This window comes from Alosa pseudoharengus, unplaced genomic scaffold (assembly GCF_046254945.1).
Source record: "Alosa pseudoharengus isolate Yale_2024_CS ecotype anadromous, Long Island Sound unplaced genomic scaffold, YU_APseudo_1.1 YU_APseudo_1.1_scf_11, whole genome shotgun sequence".
NCBI classification, from domain to species: Eukaryota; Metazoa; Chordata; class Actinopteri; order Clupeiformes; family Clupeidae; genus Alosa; species Alosa pseudoharengus.
In genome coordinates this window covers 9,415,693-9,441,288 of record NW_027468576.1, presented here as the reverse complement: position 1 = coordinate 9,441,288, position 25,596 = coordinate 9,415,693, and the positions used below count along the sequence as shown (strand labels likewise).

At 40.5% G+C, this 25,596-nt stretch overlaps 2 protein-coding genes across 6 annotated transcripts in view; one reads left to right on the top strand and one right to left on the bottom strand.

Annotated features, from left to right (window-relative positions):
• The window catches only part of ttc14 (tetratricopeptide repeat domain 14), a 35,400-nt gene that overhangs the window by 3,498 nt on the left and 6,306 nt on the right, over window positions 1-25,596 (top strand). For 3 of the 5 annotated variants that reach the window (XR_012985894.1, XR_012985893.1, XM_076277929.1), the window contains exons 1-5: window positions 24,031-24,133; window positions 24,580-24,751; window positions 24,858-24,985; window positions 25,090-25,289; window positions 25,392-25,476. Coding sequence is in view for 3 of the 5 variants with exons in the window: in XM_076277929.1 (XP_076134044.1) it covers window positions 24,618-24,751; window positions 24,858-24,985; window positions 25,090-25,289; window positions 25,392-25,476 (547 nt within the window). In the remaining 2 variants the exon portion in view is untranslated. Of the gene's footprint in view, window positions 1-24,030; window positions 24,134-24,339; window positions 24,482-24,579; window positions 24,752-24,857; window positions 24,986-25,089; window positions 25,290-25,391; window positions 25,477-25,596 lie in introns of those variants that run through there. The other 2 variants (XM_076277932.1, XM_076277930.1) reach the window with 2 other exon arrangements.
• On the bottom strand, window positions 8,790-19,517 carry LOC143116664 (uncharacterized). Its single transcript, XM_076277928.1, has 4 exons — window positions 19,367-19,517; window positions 10,087-13,572; window positions 9,913-9,995; window positions 8,790-9,533 (listed from the first exon to the last, which is right to left on the bottom strand). Exons 1-4 carry the CDS (start codon window positions 19,416-19,418, stop codon window positions 9,453-9,455), a joined length of 3,702 nt encoding a protein of 1,233 aa, XP_076134043.1. The 5' UTR covers window positions 19,419-19,517; the 3' UTR covers window positions 8,790-9,452.

The window sequence follows — 25,596 nt, the reverse complement described above, 5'->3', positions numbered from 1 at the left end:
TTCCTGGTGTGGACTATGGCTACCCTCAACGGGTCTCCAACTGCAGGGTTACCGAGGCCTCCCTCCCGATACCCCCATGAGGCTGTGGAGCAGCCAGTGCTGGTGGGCTGGATGAATCTTGACTGGAGGGAACAGGTTTAAGCTCGGAGCAATGCATGGTCTTAAGGGGGCCCTCCTCCCCATACAGCCTGATCTTATAGTGTGTGCCAATTCCATCCAGACACTCCACAATTTCATACTTGGTGGACACCCATGTATCCTGGATTTTGTGGCGACCGTAAAAATGGTTCAGTGTACATGTACATTACATTTAGCAGACACTTCTTGACCAAAGTCACTTACATACTGTATGTCAGCTATATTACAAGGGATCACATTGTCCCCGGAGCAACTTGGGGTTAAGTGCCTTGCTCAAGGGCATAACAGTGGAAGCCGGGAATTGAACTGACAACTTTCAGGCTACTGCACGCTAGCCCAGCTCCTTAACCACTACACCGCCCACTAGAAAAAGACTAGAGTGCCAGGTGGTAATATGGGTACGGTGTCAGGACCACCATGCCTACGATATGCCGCAGCCTCTTCTAAGTGTCTCCTAGCACTATAGCATAGACAGAAGTCAGGTACTCTTGATGTTGCACCACCCAATCAGTCGGTGGACTGTCCCTGTGAATGCTGTGATTCATCTAAACCAACCTTCTCATTCCATTCTTTTAGCTAGGTTTTTTACATAGATGTACACATACGCTACTTGTATAGTAATTTTCAATTTGTGAACTGAACCAGAAAACAAGTCAGTAGTACTAGTGCTCACTTAAAAATGTGAGCTAATTAAGTATTATTTACTCAGAAAAAACAAGCTGCATTTATTTAAAAAACATGAGCTAATTAAGTATAATTTACTTAAAATAAACAAGTTGTATTCACTTAAAAATGTAAGTTTATTAAGTATTGCTTACTCAGAACAATTAAGCTGCACTAATTTACCATTACTAAGTTCATTGAACTTAATTTTTTCAAGGCATGAGTTTGCACACAATTTCTAAGTAAAGTCAACTTGTTAAAATTTACAGTGAGGGGATTGTTGTCAGTGTACACAGTGAACTTGTTGCCCTTGATTGCCCACTTGACTGCAAGGAGTTTGAGTTTTATGACACTATAATTTGACATGTTCCTCTCATTTTGGCCGCAAGCCCCGGCTAGCAAAGGCTATTGGTCGCCGTAACCCATCCTTCTCCTGTCACAGAACTGCCCCCAATCCTGCATGGCTTGCATCCGTCTCTAAGATAAAAGGACTAGCCTATGTAATCGGCATAAGCGCTTGAACAAGTCGTTCTTTTAAGGCTCTGAATCCAGAAAAAGTTCTGAAGGCAAACCTGAACCTGACTACATTCAATATTAACTATCCAATATTTAGATGTCTCTTTTTTTGTAATTGAGTTGTATGCAAATTAGTGCATAATTAATGAGATATTGTTAAATTACATCCATAAACATATATTTTCAGAAAACTTGTAATGCAAAAAAATATTGTCTCTACATAAATAATCAAGTAACGTTTCATAAGAATATCAAGGAGTTACATTTTTCACCCTATTCACCTATTCTATGTCGCCTATGGAAGCCAGTTTTAGGCCGCAAATGCTAGGCTAATTAGCAGGTTTAAAACTAAAAAATCAGCTAAGTAAATATGATATTTAGAATCAGCACCCAAAAATTAGGCAAAATACCCTCTTTACCATGTGTTTTCTCACATTTGACCCCCAAGTGATAGTAGCCTACCGTAAAACTTCAGGTGTAGGCCTACTGGTAGGAGGGGTGGTTGATGTAGTAGGCAGGGTTTCCGTTGTCCGGTAATTACCGGACATTGGCCGGAAAAAAAATGAAATGTCCGACAAAATGAAATCTCTCCGGTCAAATTGTCCGATTGAAATTGGCTAATAATCCCGTCCCCTAACGCAATCTGAATTTGAGAATAAGCCTTAATATGTAGGCCTAAACCTATATTATACGTCCTCTGGCTATGTTTTTAAATGAACAGGCTCTACCGTTTGAACGTTATTAAACAACACGCATAACCTATGCTGCATTTCAAATAGGAAGCGCACGCTTAAAACGTCCATGTTAAACAACGAACAAATGAGAGGCGGTTCAAACATGGCCAGGCCCAGGCAGACTAGTCTTAAACGTTTTTTCAGAGGATGATGATACATTGGTAACGTCTGAAGCCTCAGATGTCCGGTCAACTCCACCACCACCAGATAAAAAGCAGAAGTGTCGGGCGTATCTGTCGGAATCAGTGACATTGGAAGTGGAGTTGCGGGGGGTGCGGCCGCTCCAAGACACTGTCATTCTCCGTGTACATTGGACATGCAAAGTGTTCTTTACCCAAAGCATACAGTAGGTTTATGCGTTCTCTGTCTATGATCTGCAGGGTTAGGGCCTCCTCGACGAGGCGATTACTGGTCCGCGGATAATTTCTGGCACAATTAAACGGTATCGTTGAACCGCTGCCGAAAGAAAAAGAAACTAAACATTTCCCAGAATAGGAAACATTTCTTAATTTATTGTTATAAAATAAAGAGGCATAGCATTGGGGGGTAGTGGTGTGAGCGCTCATTCTTGTGCAAGTCTGTGCAAGTTAAACAGTCACTGAGATAACGTGGGTAGCAGCAACAAACAATGTAGCCTTTTTAAAACAACGAACGAATCGGACTCTTGCTGTCCATGAAAAGATACTGGCTAGATCTTGTTAGGCATGTTTAGGTTAGTCTAATGAACATGTTGCATTCTATACAGATTATGTAATTCTTTAAGCTACATAGCCTGTCTCCAGTTTTCCTCAGTTTGACTAATTAAGAAGGGATAATAGGATATTTGACCGGCATATCATCAAAGTGTCCGGAAAACGAAACCTCTGCCGGTCACTTTGACCGGCACCATTTTTTTCTAGCGGAAACTCTGGTAGTAGGGTAGTTGATGTCATTTGAGCCGAGTCCTTTTAAACGCCTGGCGTGGCTAAAGGTTTGGGTTAAAGGCCGGTCTCCAGTAGCTGGTCTGTTTTTTAGTTTCAGGTTGCATTTAAAACCCGTCAGATCGTCTTTTTAAAGCCCAATTCACACCAAAGATTAGCAATGACACGAAAGCGTTACAGAAAGGAGGTTACAGCGGTGTTTAGATGTAAATGGTAATTAGATGCTGCACGTCGTTGCAAGCCGTCGCAAACCATTCACCATGTCTGGTCAGAGTTGCAAGGTTTTAGAATGTTGCATCAAGTTGCTGGTTTAGAATGTTGCAGCTCATCTCGTCGCGAATCTTTGGTGTGATTTGGGCTTATGTGTGGTGCAGACTGCGCACGTTATGATTAGATGGCATTAAAAGACTGCGGTGGGGAAAATCTAGAGTTCCAAATTGTAAAACGTTTTTTCAATATGAACTATGCCTATTCATGGGTTTCATCAGGTCCCTTTCCACAGTATACAATCATGCACCTTGATTATGAATGCAGACTGCATGGTGCTTGATTAATAAACCTGTGTAAAGGGACCTGATAAAAAAACCCATGAATATGTCCGACTTCGTCATCGTTCAATTCATCCCTTGTGTTTAAAATTTGCGGATAGGCCGATGGTAAGCTTGTTTTTATGCTGGCAACAAAACCAGAAGGGTTCGCGAACGTTATTCTTTACTCTAAATGCGTAGCCTACTGCCATGGCGATAAAGAGAAAGAAGCCAGAAAGGGAATTTACCTTAGACTAGAATAGGCTATATTAGAGCCCGTCTACGGACATTTTCTGGCTATATACTGAAATAGGTTAATGATGTAAAGTCAAGTGCGCTTCTAATGGGTCTGGTGTGTGCGCGTGCAGTTTTTATTGATGAGTCGGAGTGGCAAGTGCTGCGCATAGTTGCAGTGGAATGTGGCTGCCCAGGGCATTATAAAACTTCTCACTCTTAGACCTACTCATACACGGCGCTGAAATGGCGTATTTAGCTGGCTAAATTCGAAGCTGGGAGAGAAATCGTCGGACATCCATGATTATTGTATTATTCCACCCCTGGTCAAAAATATGTTCCCAGCGCCTGGAAGTAGGCTATGATTTGAAATGTAGACTGTTGTCAAATTTGGCAAATACAATAGGCCTACGGGAGAAATTATATGGTTCATTGTCTCTCATGCTGTTTCATTCGTGCCAAAGGAGGAAGAATGAAACATTACGCACGTTCCACTTTTGCACAAATAATTCCTGAACGGTTTTGGTCAGGGCTGATGATGCAACTGTATTTGACAAAGGACCAGGCCCGGGGTGGGTAATCGGGAGAATCGGGAGAATTCCCGGTGGGCCGCTTCACTTTTGGGCCGGTCGAGGAAAAAATATTGACATTTGTCACGTTAGTCTAACTTCTCTTAAAGTAGGCTACACGTTCCTCATTCTGTGCATGGCACCGTTGCCTCTGCATGGGTTGTAGCCTACCGTGTGAGGGAGTTCTCCCCTCCCAAAAAGAGTTGGTTGGGTCCATTTAGCCCGTCTTTTCCAAAAAAGTTTTCTCAGATACGGATAGCCGGGCCGGCCCTACAGTAGCCTACAGTAGCCATAAGCGTCAGGGATGGTAGAAAGAGGCCAGGAGGGACTGAAACGGCCAGGTAGATGCTGCTAAATGTGCCAAGCTTCTAGATTAGGCCTACAGACAAAAGGTAAAGAGAGATAGCTATAGGCAATGATTATTAGCAGTTATTGGGCTAATATTGGACGTTTGTAACGTTGTCAAGCTATTTGCAAGCAACATATTACATTTCTTAAAATATTAGCCTTTTGTATCCGATTCATAGACTTTGCAGTATGCAAATATTAATAACAAAACTGAAGTTTGATCTGTGTAGGCCTATGCGGTAAAAATTGTAGCCTCTGAGCAGCAGATCAACCAGTCGACCACTGAAAATGATGAGCCCGAAATTAGTGATAAGGAGGCCATGACTACAGGGACAAGTAGAGAGGATAAATTAAATTTATTTAATGTAAGAAAGAGCCAAATATGTATGCTACATGATGAACCTATATGCCTTGTTTGCTTAAAAGAGGGTGTAGTAAAGGAGTAGGCTAAATCACCAAACAACAGTATAGCCTACCCATGCAAAAAACATGTAGCCTAAACATTAGTTCAATATGCGTCTTTGTGGAAGCGTGGGATAGGCTACATTTCAAAGGCTTTCTTTCTTTCTGTCTTTCTTTCTGTTTTTGTTAACTTGTGGAATAGTTGAATATTTTTGTTAACTTCTCAGTTGAAGTGAATTAATATAACCTTTACACATTTGTTGAACCATGGTACTAATAAAAACTACAGGATAGTAAGAGCTGAAATGTTGCTTCATTTATCCAATTTCCACCACTATGGAAAACGTGGGCCGGTCTTGGGCCTGAAACTCCCGGGCTGAAAAGTGGCCCCACTCCGGCCCTGCAAAGGACTGATATAGGCTATTTGCTATTGACAAAATATGAGCTTTCAGTGTGATACGATCTCTTTGTAAATTACGTTTGATTAAAACGTGTTTCATCTGTTCTGGCTATCCCGCTATTTGGATCTTACTGTATCTCACTCAATGAACAACATCTCAACATGATGATCCGTAATTGTCATCAGATAGCCTAGTCATATAGGTAGACATTGTTTGTTTGAAATAATTAATTCGATAATATTTTCCATCTTTGCAGAGGAAAAGTTTTGTGTAAAGGGAATTAAAGGCCTGTCTCATATAGACGCCTGTCTCTAATACTAGCCGGTGCAGTTTGGTGATTTGGGAAAATAAAAGCCCGGGCTATTATTTGGAGTTTTACGGTAGTCCCAGTCTTAATTATGCATTATATAAATGATGATGTCATCTAAGTTTTTACCACATCTGAACCCGATCCTTATTGTAATGATACGGTCCACCGATAGGGGCGCTTCCTATATAAAAAATCCAACAGAGTCGAGATTTCTTCACTACAGCCAGGTAGGAAGAGATACAGAGAGAGCGGTTTATAAAGAAAACTCAGAATCCTACATTTCAGACAAGGTGGGAAATAGCTGATCTTATCACAGAATTCAAAGTCAACTTGTGTTTAGTAGGCTATGCTTAAAACAAAAGATTTCAGCTTAAATCACCACTACAATGCACGAAGATAACTAAAAGTAGGCTACATCGGAGCTGCTAGAACCGCTGTCGTAGCCGACCTCAAAGTAAAGCAGGGTTCCCACGGGTCATGGAATTTCAGGAATATCATCAGCAAGTCTATTCCAGATATAGAACGTCAGGGAATTATATTTGTGGGGCAAAGTCATGGAAAATTAGGGAATTTTGTTGTAGGAGTTTAAAATTAACTTGCCTAAAGACATTAATACAAATATATTTACAAGCAGCATGGTGTTTATTGAGTTAATAGCTTTTTCCATTACTACTTGCTTGAGTGGTTGTAGTTAGCCCTGTTTTTTCAATGCCCATTTTTTTATTTCCCGAATGGTCATGGAAATTTTTTACAATAGTCACTACTACCCATTATAGTGGAAAAAAGGTTTATTGTGAATGTTGTAATAATGTTTAGTTTATTTCAAGTTCATTGGTGAATAGAAGCAATATTAAAAATGCATTTGAGTATAGAAAATATTAAATTGATGCATGTGGGTTTAATAAACCGTTGAAGTGGAATAGAACATTATGCCCAATATTCCAATATGTGGTTTAATGTTCTGCATTTCTCATTAGTGGGTCACTTTGATACTAAAAGTATGATTCTATGTAATGACTGTATGATATCTGTACTGTCCCTGTGTATATCTGTATGTGACTATGTATTTAGAGATAAGCGGGAATATTATGACTTTGCAGTGTTTCACTGTTCTGCATGGCTGCGTCAGTAGCTATCTGCTCCGGCTGCCACTAATCAGGGTCTGATTCAGTGTAGTCCACGTGAGATGGGATGACCAACGCCATCTCACGTCAGCCTGGAAGGATACTTAAACTCTACTATTTCCTTGTCTAGTTTGAGCAGCTGATAGATCTTTAGGTGAAGTCATGCTGTCTCTCCCTTGATGCGCATCATTGTAAATAAACTCTGTTCCTGATTTTTCATACTATTGGTCTGACTGGGTCTCTATTAAATATATGGTATCAAAATTACCATCACCGTACAGACATACTGTAGTATATTTAATACTCCTGATTCCTGATATCCCAGTGGTGGATGATGTGCGCGCCACATCTGGCCCTCTGACAGCGACCCTTGTGGCCCTTTATCATCAAAGTTGCCCATCCCTGATGGGGGCATGTTCATGAGCCCCCATGTTCATGCCCTCAGATCGAGGTCAGTGAGAGGGCCTGCTCAAAAAGAGCACTAGAATGATTGATGATCTGCTTTCCTCTCCTAGCCTATATCTGTTTTGTACGACGGAGTATTAGGGCCACACAAATATTTTTACATTAAACTCGACATTTTGAGAATAAAGTTGAAATATCATGTCTACTTTAATCTCGACGTGTCGACATTAAACTCAACATTTTGAGAATAAGGTTAGTTTGGAGAGACAATGACCGCTCGGGACGATTGAAAGGGAGGACGAATGAAACATTGCAGTTTTCTTCGAGTGCAACAATGATTAGACATAGGCCTACATCATGTAGACAAAACATAGAACATATTAACCTCCGTTGCTCAGCCAAATAGGCCTACTTTCTTGTTATCACGGAGTTACAGGCGATAAATGCGATGGTCAAAAGTAAACATCATTAGCCGTTTATTTATTTATTGCCTATTATTAAAGAGTGTTTTTCATCTAAAGGTTCAACTTCATGCTTATGCACTAGACTAGGTATACTAAGTGCTCTCCCCAATCCCAGACTTTCACATTGCATGTTTGTTTGTAATGGATGCAAAACAGCCTATTGCTGAATGTCTATGGAGGGACGAATGAAGCTGTCCTCCCGACCAGGCAACCCCATGCATTCTAAATGCACACATATTCCCTCACGGGATCAAAAGAGTATAGGCCTATATACTTATACATATCTGTGTTTATATATGTATATCCTATCCTATCCTATATGTATAGGTGAGACATGGAAAAGCAGTTTTAGAAAAATGAGTTTTGCCATGTTAACCTATGGAGAGTGACGGCCTGTGGGTCATGAAGGGCAGTTATTTGGATGTGCGGTGGCCTTACCCACGTAAAACAGAGTGAAATAACATTTTGTAGCCTACTATAGAAACATTATATCATTGGAAACATGTATTATTCTAGCTATATAATAGTGCATGGTAACCGCGAGATACAGCGCTTCACGATGATGGCAATGAGTTAACAGAAGACGCAATATCTGAATATCTGCAATCTAGAAATCTATCTGAACACCTATTTGAAGTAGGCCTATTATTCATGTCACATATTGTGTGTTAGTGTAGGCTACATAGCTTAAACTGTATATGTTTTAAACTGTATTTCGAGTTTAATGTCGGCATGTCGACTTTAAAGTCGATACGTCGAGATTAAATTCGATATGACATTTCAACTTTATTCTCGAAATGTCGAGTTTAATGTCGACTTTAAAGTCAACATGTCGAGTTTAATCTCGCCATGGCAAAAATATTTTTTTTCTTCATGTGTGGCCCTAATACTCCGTCTAGTTTTGAGCCATGGGGACATGGATACATCAGAAAACACCCACAAATCTGAGAGGGCCAGTTGGTGAGATGTTAAGGCCCTTAGAGATGTGTGGCCGAGGGAGTTTGCACCTGTACGCTGAGTGAGGCTCCTGTATGCTGAGTGAGGCTGAAGTGTTTTATTTATATAGCGTATTTTTTATGCACAGAGTGCAACCCAAAGTGCTCCACACACAGACATCAAGGCATTAACAAGCAAATTAACAAATAATAATAACAATAATAATAATAATAAAAATAAACGTCCATGGGACAAAGATTGTGAACTGTGCACATCATGTTGTCATTAAACAGACCAACCAGGAAGCCCTTCTGGCCACCTGGAGAATTCTGTCACAGATTTAAAGGCAGGCCAATCAGCCACAATAGACAAATAGTATCCCGATATGGACAAAACTATTAAAAATAATGTCTATGCTTAGCAAACATGTGTATAGATGAGGAAACATGATAGCTGAAAAATTATAGACAAAGACTATAAGAATGAAGATAGCATCTATAAACTGTGAATTAGTTCAATTAGCCAAGCACATACATACACTGAACTAAACATTACATAAAATTATGAAAAGCAGCGTGACTCGCCAGTGTCAAAAAGAGTAAGGAAATCCTTGGTAAAATTATTCTCTGCAATATCTATGGAAGTTCACATCCCCTGCTATATATATGATAAGACATTATACTCAATGCAAGTCACAGATAACAGGTCATTCAGCTCTTCAAGAAAAACTCTGATTGACTGTCCTTATCAACTAGCCTAGCCTACTCATTGCCCCCAACTTGCTCCACATGTTTCACTTTAATCTTCACAGTGATGTTCTGTGTCTGAAGGTACTTTTCAAACTGAAAAAAAGAAGAAATGTATTACTATTACAGAACAAATGAACATTTTGGATTAACTTCAGAATAACAACTTCTACACTTCAAAGTCTACATTAAACAGATAAAGACAAAATGGATACTATGACACATTATACAAATAGCGCAGTCATACCAAAATTGATTTTTACATCATAATGTTACATTACAGGAGGTGTGCAATGATTATTTCCATGTATTTTTTTTAAAATATATATATAAAAAAAAATATTTTGAATTTATTATAATTTTATATTTAAAATTGTTATGTATCAATGTATTTCCACATATGAATAGTCGCATTAGATTTATATAATATTTGGTATATTGAAAAACAAAGAATTTAGAATACTGAAGTTATCACCTGTTCCATTACTATTATAGCTGTGTCATTGTTAAGTTCAACCACAGAAGTTAACATGAGATTTCCGAAGACAGATGTTAAATCTGTTGAAAGCAGAAAGAGGACACTTTATATTTTCTTCATCAGAACTGTAAGAAATGAATGGCTGTATTATGTTTGCATGTGCAGTCATACTCTGAGGAAGTGCAGTGGAGGGGCTTAGTGTAGATTTCTCTGGTGTGATTTGCACAGATGTAGTTGTGTCGGTTGATGTAGTTGGTTTAGGTGTACTTGTACTGGTAGAATGGGTAGTTGATGTAGCAGGTGTAGTTGTTAAGAGGGTGGTTGATGTTGTTTGGGCAGCTGTACTGGTACTGGTAGGAGGGATGGTTGATGTAGCAGGTGTAGTTGTTAAGAGGGTGGTTGATGTTGTTTCAGCAGTTGTACTTGTACTGGTAGGAGGGGTGGTTGATGTAGCAGGTGTAGTTGTTAAGAGGGTGGTTGATGTTGTTTGAGCAGTTGTACTTGTACTGGTAGGAGGGGTGGTTGATGTAGTAGGTGTAGTTGTTAAGAGGGTGGTTGATATCATTTGAGCAGTTGCACTGGTACTGGTAGGAGGGGTGGTTGATGTTGTTTGAGCAGTTGTACTTGTACTGGTAGGAGGGGTGGTTGATGTAACAGGTGTAGTTGTTAAGAGGGTGGTTGATGTTGTTTCAGCAGTTGTACTTGTACTGGTAGGAGGGGTGGTTGATGTAGTAGGTGTAGTTGTTAAGAGGGTGGTTGATGTTGTTTCAGCAGTTGTACTTGTACTGGTAGGAGGGGTGGTTGATGTAGTAGGTGTAGTTGTTAAGAGGGTGGTTGATGTCATTTGAGCAGTTGTACTGGTACTGGTAGGAGGAGTGGTTGATGTAGTAGGTGTAGTTGTTGAGAGGGTGGTTGATGTTGTTTGGGCAGCTGTACTGGTACTGGTAGGAGGGATGGTTGATGTAGCAGGTGTAGTTGTTAAGAGGGTGGTTGATGTTGTTTCAGCAGTTGTACTTGTACTGGTAGGAGGGGTGGTTGATGTAGCAGGTGTAGTTGTTAAGAGGGTGGTTGATGTTGTTTCAGCAGTTGTACTTGTACTGGTAGGAGGGGTGGTTGATGTAGTAGGTGTAGTTGTTAAGAGGGTGGTTGATGTTGTTTCAGCAGTTGTACTTGTACTGGTAGGAGGGGTGGTTGATGTAGCAGGTGTAGTTGTTAAGAGGGTGGTTGATGTTGTTTGAGCAGTTGTACTTGTACTGGTAGGAGGGGTGGTTGATGTAGCAGGTGTAGTTGTTAAGAGGGTAGTTGATGTTGTTTCAGCAGTTGTACTTGTACTGGTAGGAGGGGTGGTTGATGTAGTAGGTGTAGTTGTTAAGAGGGTGGTTGATATCATTTGAGCAGTTGCACTGGTACTGGTCGGAGGGGTGGTTGATGTTGTTTGAGCAGTTGTACTTGTACTGGTAGGAGGGGTGGTTGATGTAACAGGTGTAGTTGTTAAGAGGGTGGTTGATGTTGTTTCAGCAGTTGTACTTGTACTGGTAGGAGGAGTGGTTGATGTAGTAGGTGTAGTTGTTGAGAGGGTGGTTGATGTTGTTTGGGCAGCTGTACTGGTACTGGTAGGAGGGATGGTTGATGTAGCAGGTGTAGTTGTTAAGAGGGTGGTTGATGTTGTTTCAGCAGTTGTACTTGTACTGGTAGGAGGGGTGGTTGATGTAGCAGGTGTAGTTGTTAAGAGGGTGGTTGATGTTGTTTGAGCAGTTGTACTTGTACTGGTAGGAGGGGTGGTTGATGTAGTAGGTGCAATTGTTAAGACGGTGGTTAATGTCATTTGAGCAGTTGTACTGGTACTGGTAGGAGGGGTGGTTGATGTAACAGGTGTATTAGTGGTAGGATAGGTAGTTGGTGTTTCAGCAGTTGTACTTGTACTGGTAGGAGGGGTGGTTAATGTAGTAGGTGTAGTTGTTAAGAGGGTGGTTGATGTCATTTGAGCAGTTGTACTTGTACTGGTAGGAGGAGTGGTTGATGTAGTAAGTGTAGTTGTTAAGAGGGTGGTTGATGTTGTTTGGGCAGCTGTACTGGTACTGGTAGGAGGGGTGGTTGATGTAGCAGGTGTAGTTGTTAAGAGGGTGGTTGATGTTGTTTCAGCAGTTGTACTTGTACTGGTAGGAGGGGTGGTTGATGTAGCAGGTATAGTTGTTAAGAGGGTGGTTGATGTTGTTTCAGCAGTTGTACTTGTACTGGTAGGAGGGGTGGTTGATGTAGCAGGTATAGTTGTTAAGAGGGTGGTTGATGTTGTTTGAGCAGTTGTACTTGTACTGGTAGGAGGGGTGGTTGATGTAGCAGGTGTAGTTGTTAAGAGGGTGGTTGATGTTGTTTCAGTAGTTGTACTTGTACTGGTAGGAGGGGTGGTTGATGTAGTAGGTGTAGTTGTTAAGAGGGTGGTTGATGTTGTTTCAGCAGTTGTACTTGTACTGGTAGGAGGGTTGGTTGATGTAGTCATCCCTAGTGTTGTTGTAGATTCTGTAACTTCAGCAGTGGTAGGAGAGGTGGTTGATGTAGTCATCCCCAGAGTTGTTGTAGATTCTGTAACTTCAGTAGTGGTAGGAGAGGTGGTTGATGTAGTGGTAGGAGAGGTGGTTGATGTAGTCATCCCCAGAGTTGTTGTAGATTCTGTAACTTCAGTAGTGGTAGGAGAGGTGGTTGATGTAGTGGTAGGAGAGGTGGTTGATGTAGTCATCCCCAGAGTTGTTGTAGATTCTGTAACTTCAGTAGTGGTAGGAGAGGTGGTTGATGTAGTGGTAGGAGAGGTGGTTGATGTAGTCATCCCCAGAGTTGTTGTAGATTCTGTAACTTCAGTAGTGGTAGGAGAGGTGGTTGATGTAGTGGTAGGAGAGGTGGTTGATGTAGTCATCCCCAGAGTTGTTGTAGATTCTGTAACTTCAGCAGTGGTAGGAGAGGTGGTTGATGTAGTCATCCCCAGAGTTGTTGTAGATTCTGTAACTTCAGTAGTGGTAGGAGAGGTGGTTGATGTAGTGGTAGGAGAGGTGGTTGATGTAGTCATCCCCAGAGTTGTTGTAGATTCTGTAACTTCAGCAGTGGTAGGAGAGGTGGTTGATGTAGTCATCCCCAGAGTTGTTGTAGATTCTGTAACTTCAGTAGTGGTAGGAGAGGTGGTTGATGTAGTGGTAGGAGAGGTGGTTGATGTAGTCATCCCCAGAGTTGTTGTAGATTCTGTAACTTCAGCAGTGGTAGGAGAGGTGGTTGATGTAGTCATCCCCAGAGTTGTTGTAGATTCTGTAACTTCAGTAGTGGTAGGAGAGGTGGTTGCTGTAGTGGTAGGAGAGGTGGTTGATGTAGTCATCCCCAGAGTTGTTGTAGATTCTGTAACTTCAGCAGTGGTAGGAGAGGTGGTTGATGTAGTCATCCCCAGAGTTGTTATAGATTCTGCAACTTCAGTAGTGGTAGGAGAGGTGGTTGATGTAGTGGTAGGAGAGGTGGTTGATGTAGTCATCCCCAGAGTTGTTGTAGATTCTGTAGCTTCAGTAGTGGATTCAGCTGTGTTGGTGGCATTGGATGGGAATTGTTGTGTTATGGGTTGTGGTTGTGCAGTTCCTATAGCTCCGGTAGTAGATTCATTTGGGTTAGTGGTAGTGGTGGATGCTGTCAAGGAAAAGTGTATTAGTTAGATACAAATGGGAAACCGATGCAGGGACAATATCATGGCAGAATTCATTACCCCTCCATTTCACACTTTTTTATTTTACACAGAAGTACTCAAAGAAGTTTGGTAAACCAAATAAGGATAACAATGTGTACACTCTGTTTCTTATGACCGTCGAAGTAATTTTGTGTCAATGATTCCCGGGACACTGAAAGAGCGGGCTGCACGAAACTTGGTGGGCATGTAGCCCCACAAGGATGACACGGAATCCATTGTTTTTTGTTTTGATCCGTGACCCCCCCCATGCCAGACTGGACCCCCCGAAAGGAGAGTAGGGCGGACACAGTTTTCTGTGAATATCTCGAGAACCATAGAGTCTAGGAGGACCACTTTTTTTGTATGTTGGTCTTATGGGGCCATGTCAACCCATCCCATAACCACTCATGTATCTCAGGTATCTCTGACTGACATGGTCAAAACTGCATGAAATTGAAAGTGTAGGATCATTGTGACACCCTCTGAATGCATGCCAAGTTTCATGGAATTCCATTCATGGGGTGCCATACAATAAATTAATTTATGTGTTTAGTGACTGTACACCAAATGGCCTGTAGATGGCCGGACACAGTTTTCTGTGAATATCTCGAGAAGCGTAGGGCCAGGATGATACATTTTTTTTGTATATTGACCTCCAGGAATTCCGTTCATGGGGACCATACAATAAATTAATATATGTGTACATTTAGTGACTGTACACCAGTGATTCTTAAACTAGGGGTCGCCAAAAACTTCCGTGGGGTCGCCAATTATTTTCTGTATTCAGTCTGAAATTATTATTAGGTGAAACAAAGGAAAATAATATTGGCCTTTTCTGCCTTTTTCTTATTTACACGCAGTTAAGAGAAGAGAGAGAAATGTTTTCGTCTTTCAACGAGATCTGGTTCAGCCTATGGGCTACTGGTCCGCTGATAGAAACAATATAACTATCTGCTCCCACTATGCAAACTCAACTTGTTCCCGCTATTTTAAGTAAAACAAAACAAAAGACATAGATAGCCTACTAGCCAAAATGGACAGGTGGCTGCTTAAAAAATTAAACAAAAGCTCGGAAGTGCCATCTACCAGTGTGTCTACTCCTCCGTGATCCTCAGATGGGACAAGTCTACAGGCCGGTGAGAATAAAAAAGAACAAACGGCGCGTCGGCTTTATCAGAAAGAATTTCTGAAATATGCATTCACTTGCCAAGTTAAAGATAACCTCGACCACCCACAATGTGTGATTTGCGGCGATGTTCTGGCGAATGAGAGCTTAAAACCTGTCAAAATGAAACGACTTCTCAAAATACAGATGTCGGCTCAGCACCGTGGAGGAACATTTCCGTGTCGCCGTATGCAGCATTCCTCCTAGAATTAACTTGCTATGTTCACGGAAGCATGCCCACCCTTCCCATTGAAATTGTTAAAGATAGTAAACCAGAAAAGGGAAATAAAAATATATTGTTATTGTTATCGCCATAAATATAATTAATGTAACGTTGTAGGCCTAATGCTGCATGTGTATGTGTGTGTGCGCGCGCTACGCACATATCGCTCTGATCTGATATGGCGGCAGCCTACACTTGTTTAATCGTGATTGTTTGGTTTTCTCGGTTCTTGTTCATATGGAGTAAATAAAACAAATGACTTTGCTTTCTAGTTTTTGCTTGATTTAGTTGTTAACGTTTGAGGGGGGTATTTGAGTAAGGACTTAGAATGGGTTTGGGGAAAGTGGGGTCGCCAGACCTCGCCATACTTTTTTGTGGGGTCGCCAGACAAAAAGTTTAAGAACCACTGCTGTACACTATGCATGCACACACACACACACACTAATGAAAACACACAAAAAGATACATGCAAGGATACAAGGATAGGGAGAGTGTCACATTGAGGACAGCTGTTTCGCATCAGTGAGGAAGGTGAGCAGTTGGTTCCACACTCTGTAAGGAGCACTGTTTTGAAGATGGAGCACAGTGTGCAGAGCTGGTCACTTGGGGCATCAAAAGACACTGGACAGGTTTTGACAACTGCAAGACTTGCCTTAAATGTCAGTTAACATCTCAGGCCAGTAGGCCAACTTTCTACTTTCTTATAACTTTCTTACAACTACAATTACTATAACTTTCTTACAACTACAACTACTTTCTTGTATGGTGTTCAGGAATAGTCAACAAACCATTTCTGATCTGAGTGGCAAATCAAGACAGATTTACTAATCTCATGTAGGCCCTGTTCACAGTGCAGTGTGACAACTTTTCAGATAACTTATGATAGCATCAATAGCAATAGTTGATTGATAACAGTTGCATACCAACCCGCTTTCACAAAAAAAAATGTTTGTTTCATTTTCATGCAATTATGACACATTTAGCCAAATATTATTTCTCTCCATAATTATATTTCTAGCGCAAAATGACAATAGATGTTTGTGTTACAATTTCGACCATGTCCTTGCTGTAATGAAGTGCTAGTACGGTGTTACAACATTACAGTAAATGTCCCATTAACAATTGATGGGAAGCTAAACTGATCCTAACTTTATGTGATGGGCTGTTGGATAGTTATGTATAGAATATATTCTAGTTAACCACTGACAAGTTTAGTTAGTGATTATTTGGACATCAGTGAATGAAATGCTATTGTAGTATAACAATTTATGTCTTTATATTGGGGGGACATTTTAAGCATAGCTGAATATGGGGGGCGGGGGGCATGTCCCCCACAAGGTATATCACAACTACGGCCCTGTATCCTTCATCCCTCCCCTATTGCTATGGACATGGTTGGCCCAATAGAGAAAAGCAGAGCAGGCCACAGATGAGTGATCTGTGATTATGCCATAAGATACCTTAAAGCTTTTCCACTGACAAACACCAACGCTAGACAGATAGCCAGCTATCTGTTTCTAGGGTGAAAGTACCATATCTTAACAGACCAGGGCACCAATTTTAGTTATAGGTCCCTGCATCAGTTTTACAGACTCTTATATGCCTGAGAGCTGTTTGAATCAAATTGCTTGGGCCATGTACAATGATGGACAGATGAGCGACAGTGCCTCGTCTCGCACGTCACCTGAGCATGCTTCGGTTGATTTTGTTTGGGACGATTGAAACGGGGGACAAATGAAACATTCCAGTTTTCTCTGAGTGCAATGGTGATAGACAGACATCATTTGGACAAAATAGCATGTTAATCTCCATCTGTCAGCCAAATCTCTTCCTGTTATGCCCTTTTATCACAGAGTTACAGGCGATAAACGATTGTTGATGGTCAAAAAGTATTAATATGGTTTTGTTTTTTTTAACTTGCATAAAACACTGGAAATTACTGTAATATAATATGCAGTATTCATTTCTGAATGCTTAGCTGGAATGATGTTTTTCCCTATCATCCTATCTTTAAAGCAGGCATACCTGCAGGCATGTAATTGGGCTACGGGTTTTCTACAGCAGTGTTTCTCAAACTTTTTCAGACCAAGGACCACTTAACCAATAAAAAAAACCTCACGGACCACCTACTGTAGCTAAAAAAGAAGAGTAGACATACTTCAGCAGTATATTATAATAGGCCTACTCACCTTGCTTATTGTGTCAAAGGATTCATATGATTATAATAGGCCTACTCACCTTGCTTATTGTGTCAAAGGATTCATATGATTATAATAGGCCTACTCACCTTGCTTATTGTGTCAAAGGATTCATATGATTTAAACTGGCGTAGCTTGCATAGGCATGTTGCTGTTTGAATTTACATACAAGTTGGTTCAATATTGCAAACAACTCATCTATATTATATTTGACCATGTCTGCTCGCGGACCACTTGGGATAGCTTGCGGACCACTAGTGGTCCCCGGACCACACTTTGAGAAACACTGTTCTACAGGAATAGCATGTTTGAACGGGCACTGCACGAGTAAGTTTAATTACTCGCACTGCCAACCATCCAGGACCTTTAGAGCCAGTGCTACAGAAAGAAGGCTAAGCCGATCCCCTCCGATCCCAGGCATCCCAATCACAGCCTCTTCACCCTCCTGCCATCGGGCAGATGGAAGCATTCAGACCGTACCACCAGGGCCGGAGTGGGGCCACTTTTCAGCCCGGGAGTTTCAGGCAAGACCGGCCCACGTTTTCCATAGTGGTGGAAATTGGATAAATGAAGCAACATTTCAGCTCTTACTATCCTGTAGTTTTTATTAGTACCATGGTTCAACAAATGTGTAAAGGTTATATTAATTCACTTCAACTGAGAAGTTAACAAAAATATTCCACTATTCCACAAGTTAACAAAAACAGAAAGAAAGACAGAAAGAAAGAAAGCCTTTGAAATGTAGCCTATCCCACGCTTCCACAAAGACGCTGAACTAATGTTTAGGCTACATGTTTTTTGCATGGGTAGGCTATATTGTTGTTTGGTGATTTAGCCTACTCCTTTACTACACCCTCTTTTAAGCAAACAAGGCATATAGGTTCATCATGTAGCATACATATTTGGCTCTTTCTTACATTAAATAAATTTAATTTATCCTCTCTACTTGTCCCTGTAGTCATGGCCTCCTTATCACTAATTTCGGGCTCATCATTTTCAGTGGTCGACTGCTGATCTGCTGCCCAGAGGCTACAATTTTTACCGCATAGGCCTACACAGATCAAACTTCAGTTTTGTTATTAATATTTGCATACTGCAAAGTCTATGAATCGGATACAAAAGGCTAATATTTTAAGAAATGTAATATGTTGCTTGCAAATAGCTTGACAACGTTACAAACGTCCAATATTAGCCCAATAACTGCTAATAATCATTGCCTATAGCTATCTCTCTTTACCTTTTGTCTGTAGGCCTAATCTAGAAGCTTGGCACATTTAGCAGCATCTACCTGGCCGTTTCAGTCCCTCCTGGCCTCTTTCTACCATCCCTGACGCTTATGGCTACTGTACTGTAGGGCCGGCCCGGCTATCCGTATCTGAGAAAACTTTTTTGGAAAAGACGGGCTAAATGGACCCAACCAACTCTTTTTGGGAGGGGAGAACTCCCTCACACGGTAGGCTACAACCCATGCAGAGGCAACGGTGCCATGCACAGAATGAGGAACGTGTAGCCTACTTTAAGAGAAGTTAGACTAACGTGACAAATGTCAATATTTTTTTCCTCGACCGGCCCAAAAGTGAAGCGGCCCACCGGGAATTCTCCCGATTCTCCCGATTACCCACCCCGGGCCTGCGTACCACTCAATTCAGTGATGGTTTTATCTAGCCTAAAAGTCATCAGGATAATCATCAACACCAGTAGGGAAAATGTGGGAGGGGGAAGTGGTTGAGCACTGCTCTCCCATGCCCACATCACATCCACGGCTGAAGTGCCCTTGAGCAAGGCACCTAACCCCTCACTGCTCCCCGAGCGCCGCTGTAGCAGGCAGCTCACTGCACCAGGCTAGTGTGTGCTTCACCGTGTGTTCACTATGTGCTGTGTGTGTTTCACTAATTCACGGATTGGGATAAATGAAGAGACCAAATTTCTCTCACAGGATCAAAAGAGTATATATCCTTATACTTAAGAGCATAATAAAAATACGATGTAATTCAAACACAATATGCTTGTTAAATGATCATGACCAGTTTAGCCAAACATGGGTGTCAAACACAATATATCTTTTAACACAACCTATCCTCCACAATGTTAGAATGCTGTCCCCAATAATGAGAGATCTACTGAATGAAAGCCAGCACAGCAATAAAAAAGTTTTAGTTTGTAACACTTACAGGATGAACCAGGTGATGCGAACAAGTAGAACAGAAACATAAATCGAAACATTTTGCTTATGATATTAATACGTGTCAGCCTGAATCAATCAGCTTTCTTCTACTCCAAACTCGTAACTCAGTATGACTGCATTGATTTGTGTACAGTACCTTTGTGAGAAGGCGTTACTATGTTAACATCCTTTTCTGTTCTGTTCTGTGAAAACAAAAGGTGCTGCAGAATGTTACAAAGCTGGTTCTGTAAGTATCAACTTTCGAGTAGCAGTAGTGTTTGTCTACACTGAATTTAAAGCTGTGATTGACTAACTGGTGTCACCGACAAATTGTAATTTCAAAAAGTTATTATATTCATTCTCTAAGTTATCTTATTCAGGACCCATCAAATTATACACATTTCACAGCTCTATCAGTTACAAATCATTGAAATTGACCTTAATGGAAAGAGGGGAAAAAAAACTAAAAAATGAAAAATGATTGATATTTTCAAGCAAAGAGAATAATGCAGAAGTATAGGGAATTTCGTTTTTTTAAAATGATTATTTAGACACATTCATTAAGAGGGCTTTCTGCCTTAGCCTTGCTAAGAAGTGTATGTTGATGGAATTCATGCCATGTTGCACTTTGCCAATGGCCTGAAATTCAACACCTTGGTATGAGATGAGACTGAAAACAGAAGGCATACGTCTCTGTGATCATAAGCGATTTACAGTGAAGACACTATCAACTATTCATTCTTACATTTATCATCTTAGTGAGTTCTCACTTATGATCAGTTCAAATGTTTGTGCTACTGCTTTATGCACATGTTGCTGCAAGTAAGAATTAGATTGACTTACAATTGACTAAAGACTTGAGCTGAATTTAACCTGTTGAGGAGTGAATTCTTTAAGACAATGCCATTCCCCAGAGAGTGAATTATTTTCCTGGCTCCTAAATATGAATCAGTTTTTCCTACATCCTAGTACCTTTCATTCAAAAATAAATAGATAACTCATTAAACTCATTAAAGAAGTACAGTTTCTAAATAATGACAAACACAATGTCCAGACACATGTTATGGTCCTATTAAGTGGTGTATGCTTGGGGGTCAGCATCCTAGCCACATGCAGGAGTTCATTATCCTAAATGTAGTCCTGCTTTTACAGTGACAAAATAAAAATACTGCATTCATAGAACATATTACTGGCGATACGTTATGTGTTCTGCAATGCGCTATGAAGCAATAATAGGTTTATTTTAGGTCTCGCTGAGTAGGTGTACTGTCATTGTGTGACATGTTTGATAATATGGTGGTAATCCTTAACTGTGTACATCAGGCAATACTGCTGCTGGCTCCAGTCCATCACAGTATAGTTATGTTTGTGCAATAATGAGTTAAATTGGCATGTGGCATCAGGAAGTATGCCACTAGAGGAGGGATTGAAAAATGTTTACACCGTAAAATCTACCTACCATACACATTCACAAGCATGCCCTCATGCCAGGATCATGTACTTCCTGATGGCACATGCCGATAAATAATACTGGACCACAAACTTAATTTCCTGATACAGCAATCTGTAGGCCTACTCATATTTACAATGTCTGTTATCATCACATTTTTAAAGCAGGTTTTCTTGAAGGTTTTAGTGACCCTAATCAAAGGTCAAATTCAAAAAAGGTCAAATTTGGTATTGGTGTTGTCCATAAACCTCACATTTCTGGTATTGTAGCATAGGTTTGGTGCCAAAAAGCAGATATATTCTACAAGGTAGTGTGCCAAAGGGGTCCACATACACAATATAACATTATAAAACAATTATTAGGGTGATGGTTGATCTCTTTAGCAAGAAATTAAGTCTAAAATGCTCAAAATAGTCAAAAAATAATACCTATCAATTCTAATCAATTCATTAAACTAATAAATTCATTAGTGCACTTGAGTAGCCTGCTCAACCAGCTGCTTTAGACACCCATTTGAAAGGAACAAAGAGCAGAGCCAGCATCAGCTGATGTCTGTAGGCCTTCTATATGAGTGTAAAGAAAACTAGATGTACCGCATAGCGGTACAAAATATGACCGCCGCTCAGTCCTGTACATCCTTTCCGCATCCTTAAATCACACTAATCAATTTGTCTCCATCTTTTACTCCATCCCCCACTCTTGAAAGTATCAAGCGGACTTAAACTGCCATATCGTGCGAAAAGTTGTAATAAAATTCACGCAGCTCCATGAGTCAAGGAAAGCGCGAATGAAGTAGCCACTTCTAAATGGGACCCACTACACAGTAGCTTAAGGTGTGTTGCTAAAGCAGCCATAATGAAATGAAGGTGTCATTGTTTGGATACTTCACACACACGTGCTTTTTAATCTCACAGACTACAATTACCAAACTGGAATCAAAGCACATCGATTCCCCTCTCACACCCTGCACGCACTTCAAACAAATAAACAGGCGTCTCAGTCTCACGCATGTATAGGCAAAACTGTATCAGACCGGTGTAACGTTGGTAAATCTTCCATTGCACAGAATGATTTTTGTAGCACGTGCAACAAATGACAGTCGAAAGATACAATTACAGTGCTGCTATCAATTTGCTTGGTATATCCGCATTTATAGTTTTCTACAATGCACTCAAATTGGCCTCCATCACTCAACCAAAGCTAACGGTAACATTATTGTACCTAGGTCCTTATTGATATTATAAGATTAACGTACCTGCAGTAAAAACCAAGCATGTCCGATAAACATTCTCAGATTTATTTCGGCTTCAAGAAGAAATGGGAATTACATTTCATGTGAACATCGTCCTATCCTTATTAGACGTTCTCTGCGGTAAACTACAGTCCTTGTAGGAAGCGTCTATTGTTTTTCCAACCCACTTTTAACTTCCAACAAAATTACGTCTCACTGCAACTATGCGCCATCTAGTGGACAAACGACTACTTATCGCCAATACTGGAAATGCAGCCAGGATGATGATGATGAATATTTGGCTTTCTTTTAATGCTACTAAATTTGTAATTATGTATCGGCCATTCTAATACCGATAGTATGTGCGTACCTGTGTGTGTGTGTGCATGTGTATATGTGTGCACCGCCATCTACAGGCCAATGAGTGTACAGCCACTAAATGTACACATAACCTACATTTTTTTAGACCCCCCCCATGGATGAAATTCTACGAAACTTGGCATACCCCCAGAGAATGCCAGGTCAATCATACACATAAAATTTGGTGCAGATTCACTACCAGAAAGCATGTGAGCAGGTAGGACTCAGTGTCTTCAGAAAAGACATGGTAGACCATCTTATGAACCTGCACCAACACCTACAACTGTGTCAAGTCCATCTAGTGAAACTCGTTCACTTCTTCTGTCAGAAGAGCGCCTTCATGATGCCACTTTCAACGTGAAACGTGAATGTTCAATGTGGTAAAAAGAGATATGACGAGGGTAACGCATTTGAAAAGCAAGAACATAATGTTTGCATCAGATATTGAGTTTGTCAGCCTTGCTTCAGCCTGAAAGCAAGAGAAGTCCACAACATCTACTTCAGTATCAAAAGCCATCAAGAGCATAATCATGTTCATAATCAAAGCAACGTTATGACCCAGATGTATGTTTGTCCAGTGTGTGTGATGCTGCCATAGACAAAGTGATGTCAAAGAAAACTAATGATGACATCCAAAAGTTATTTGAGAGTGCTTATACTGCTTATACTGCTGATGCCATTGCTGCTCAGATGAAAAAAACATGGAAATTTGAATTGAACACTTATGACGCTGAACGCCATATCCACAAAGCGTATGCCTTTGTGCGCCTTTATGCGCTGGGTAGTGGAAAGACCAACATCAAGCATTAGACCAGAGACAGTGCGCTCAACTTGTCCACAGAGATGTTCTGCTTTGAGCCAGAACATAATGAAGCCTAGTTTCAAGTCAAAGCAACAAGTCATATACACACAAATGCAAAAAAGGGACATGTCAAAAAACTGCAAAATTGCAGAAATGAAATCACCTGAAAAGTAGAATTATTATTATTATTTTCACAAATCTAATGTTTCATTTTAAGCCTTATGTGACAAAATACATTAAAAAAAGGATATTCTGTATTCTGAAACATATGTACAAATGAATAGGCTACAATCATACCTGAAAATAACTGTTTTGTGAACTTCATTCAATATAGCCAGTGATTTAGGTGAAATTTATTGTGTTAATTGCGTGTTAATTATTGTGTAACTGTATTAGAAAAATAGGGTTGAAACAGGTGGGGGAAAATGGAGACATCATTTTCTTCATGTTCAATGACCCCAGAAGACAGTCCAACCACTCTCCAAAAATTAACATTTGAAACCCACATAGGCCGTCCTGTGCCCCCTACTATTTCCCAGCTCAGAGAGAATATGAGGAACTTTGACCATCAATTGGTCATTTGACCTGGTCTGGACCAGAATTCCAAATAAGCATAGGCTATTTGAAATATCAAGGTAACTTCCCAACAATAGCTTTAAGGATAAATACATGTTTTTACCAATGTTTGTATGATTACATGCAATTAAGTTAATTTCCTAAAGTTGTATGGAACTGAATGTCATTAATTGCTGAAGAACATAAATTGGTGGTTGAGTAGGCCTAGTCTTTGGATTGCGACGCCGGTTTCATGTTTCCACCAGAACCCAAAAAACTGTAACGCATTACACCACTTCCGCTACTCCGCGCAACAAACTGAACAGTAAAGATCCAAGATCACAGTCCGTAATGTAATAAGAACGGATTTAAACCTGTAAGCAATGGCACAAACTAATTTCCAAAAGAAAGACACTTTACGAATATAGTATTGTCTTTGTGTTGAGCTTATATTGCATGCAGATCATACTGGCAAATTAACTAGTTGATGTTTGCGTAGCTGCTAGTGGCTAGCAAGATTGGCTAATGTTAACTAAATTTGAACTTCTGGGGAACCTAATGTTAACGTTAACGTTACATATACATATTTCATTACGCAGAATTGATGTAACCACGCCAGATTTGACACTGACATCGATTGCAAAGACAATAGCGAGGAAGTAACTCGGTTAGGTACTCGATTTAGAAGCTATGTTGATCCAGATAACAAGAATGAACCTTAACGGTAACATAAAGTTAGCATACCCATTGTCCTTGGTGGCTTGCTTATAATAATGTTGCTGTTTGCTTATCGTGTCACTTATCGTGTGCTATGTCTCGCAGAATATGTTAAGATCAGCCACACGGAAAGCTGATTGACCATGGACAGAGACTTGTTGAGACAGTCTCTATCCTACCATGGAGAAAGTTTACTGTCCCTTTTAACATGTGAACAAAATGAAAACCCTGACTTTACTGCTATTGCATCTGACCTCTCTAAAGCAGTCTGTGAAAGGTATGTGGTGAAGAGATTAATTTAAAAAAATGAATTAAAATATCCATTGTAAACTTAGCTTGGTCATGACTTTTAAGAATGTATCTCACCATCACTCATTTTTCAGACAAGTTGCAGATGCAAGCAGGTCTACCATCGTTGAACAGTTTATTTCAAGGAAAGCAGACTTGTTATTTTCCCCTTTGTGGAAGTCAGCAGTGCCAGTGGAAGATGACTGGCAGGATGCATCTTGTGGTAAGACTCCTGTTACTGTTCTGTAACCCACATAATCATTTCCCCTTCATTGTAAATTAGATCATATTGCCTGTGTGTTTAATGTCACTGTTCTTTATTTACAGAACCCTATGCCATCATGCCCCCTCTGGAACAGTTTATGGAGGTTTCCTTTGAGGAAAGGAGGGACCTATTTTTCAGGGATGTAGAACGTGGAGATGTCATAATTGGACGAATCAACTCCATCAGAGACTTTGGGTTCTTTGTCACCTTAATATGTACTTACAGTGAAATTGAGAGGGACATTGAGGACCTGGAGCTAACTGTAGGTTTATTTGGCTTGTTGGGGATATGGTTTGTGTTAAATCCTAGCAGGTTTTCTCCTATATGTCGCTCATAACAGATTTCACTTCATTTAACTCCGCAGGCCCTATGTCCCATAAGAGATGTCCCATCCAATGGGAACCATGATGATCCTCTTTCTTATTATCAAGTTGGAGATTTGATAAGAGGTGTGTTTGAGATGAACTTATTCAGGGTTTGAGTTATGGTTTCATCTCTGTGGGGGTCTCCAAAAAAAAACTATGGATGTGCAAGTAAATAGTCTACAATTAAGCCTTTCGTGACTGCTA

Coding starts and splice junctions, on each gene's coding strand:
- LOC143116664 (XM_076277928.1), bottom strand. CDS start 19,418: ATGTTTCGATTTATGTTTCTGTTCTACTTGTTCGCATCACCTGGTTCA. Junction 13,573..19,366: donor CGCATCACCTGGTTCATCCT/GTAAGTGTTACA, acceptor TTTCCTTGACAG/CATCCACCACTACCACTAAC. Junction 9,996..10,086: donor CTCCACTGCACTTCCTCAGA/GTATGACTGCAC, acceptor TGCTTTCAACAG/ATTTAACATCTGTCTTCGGA.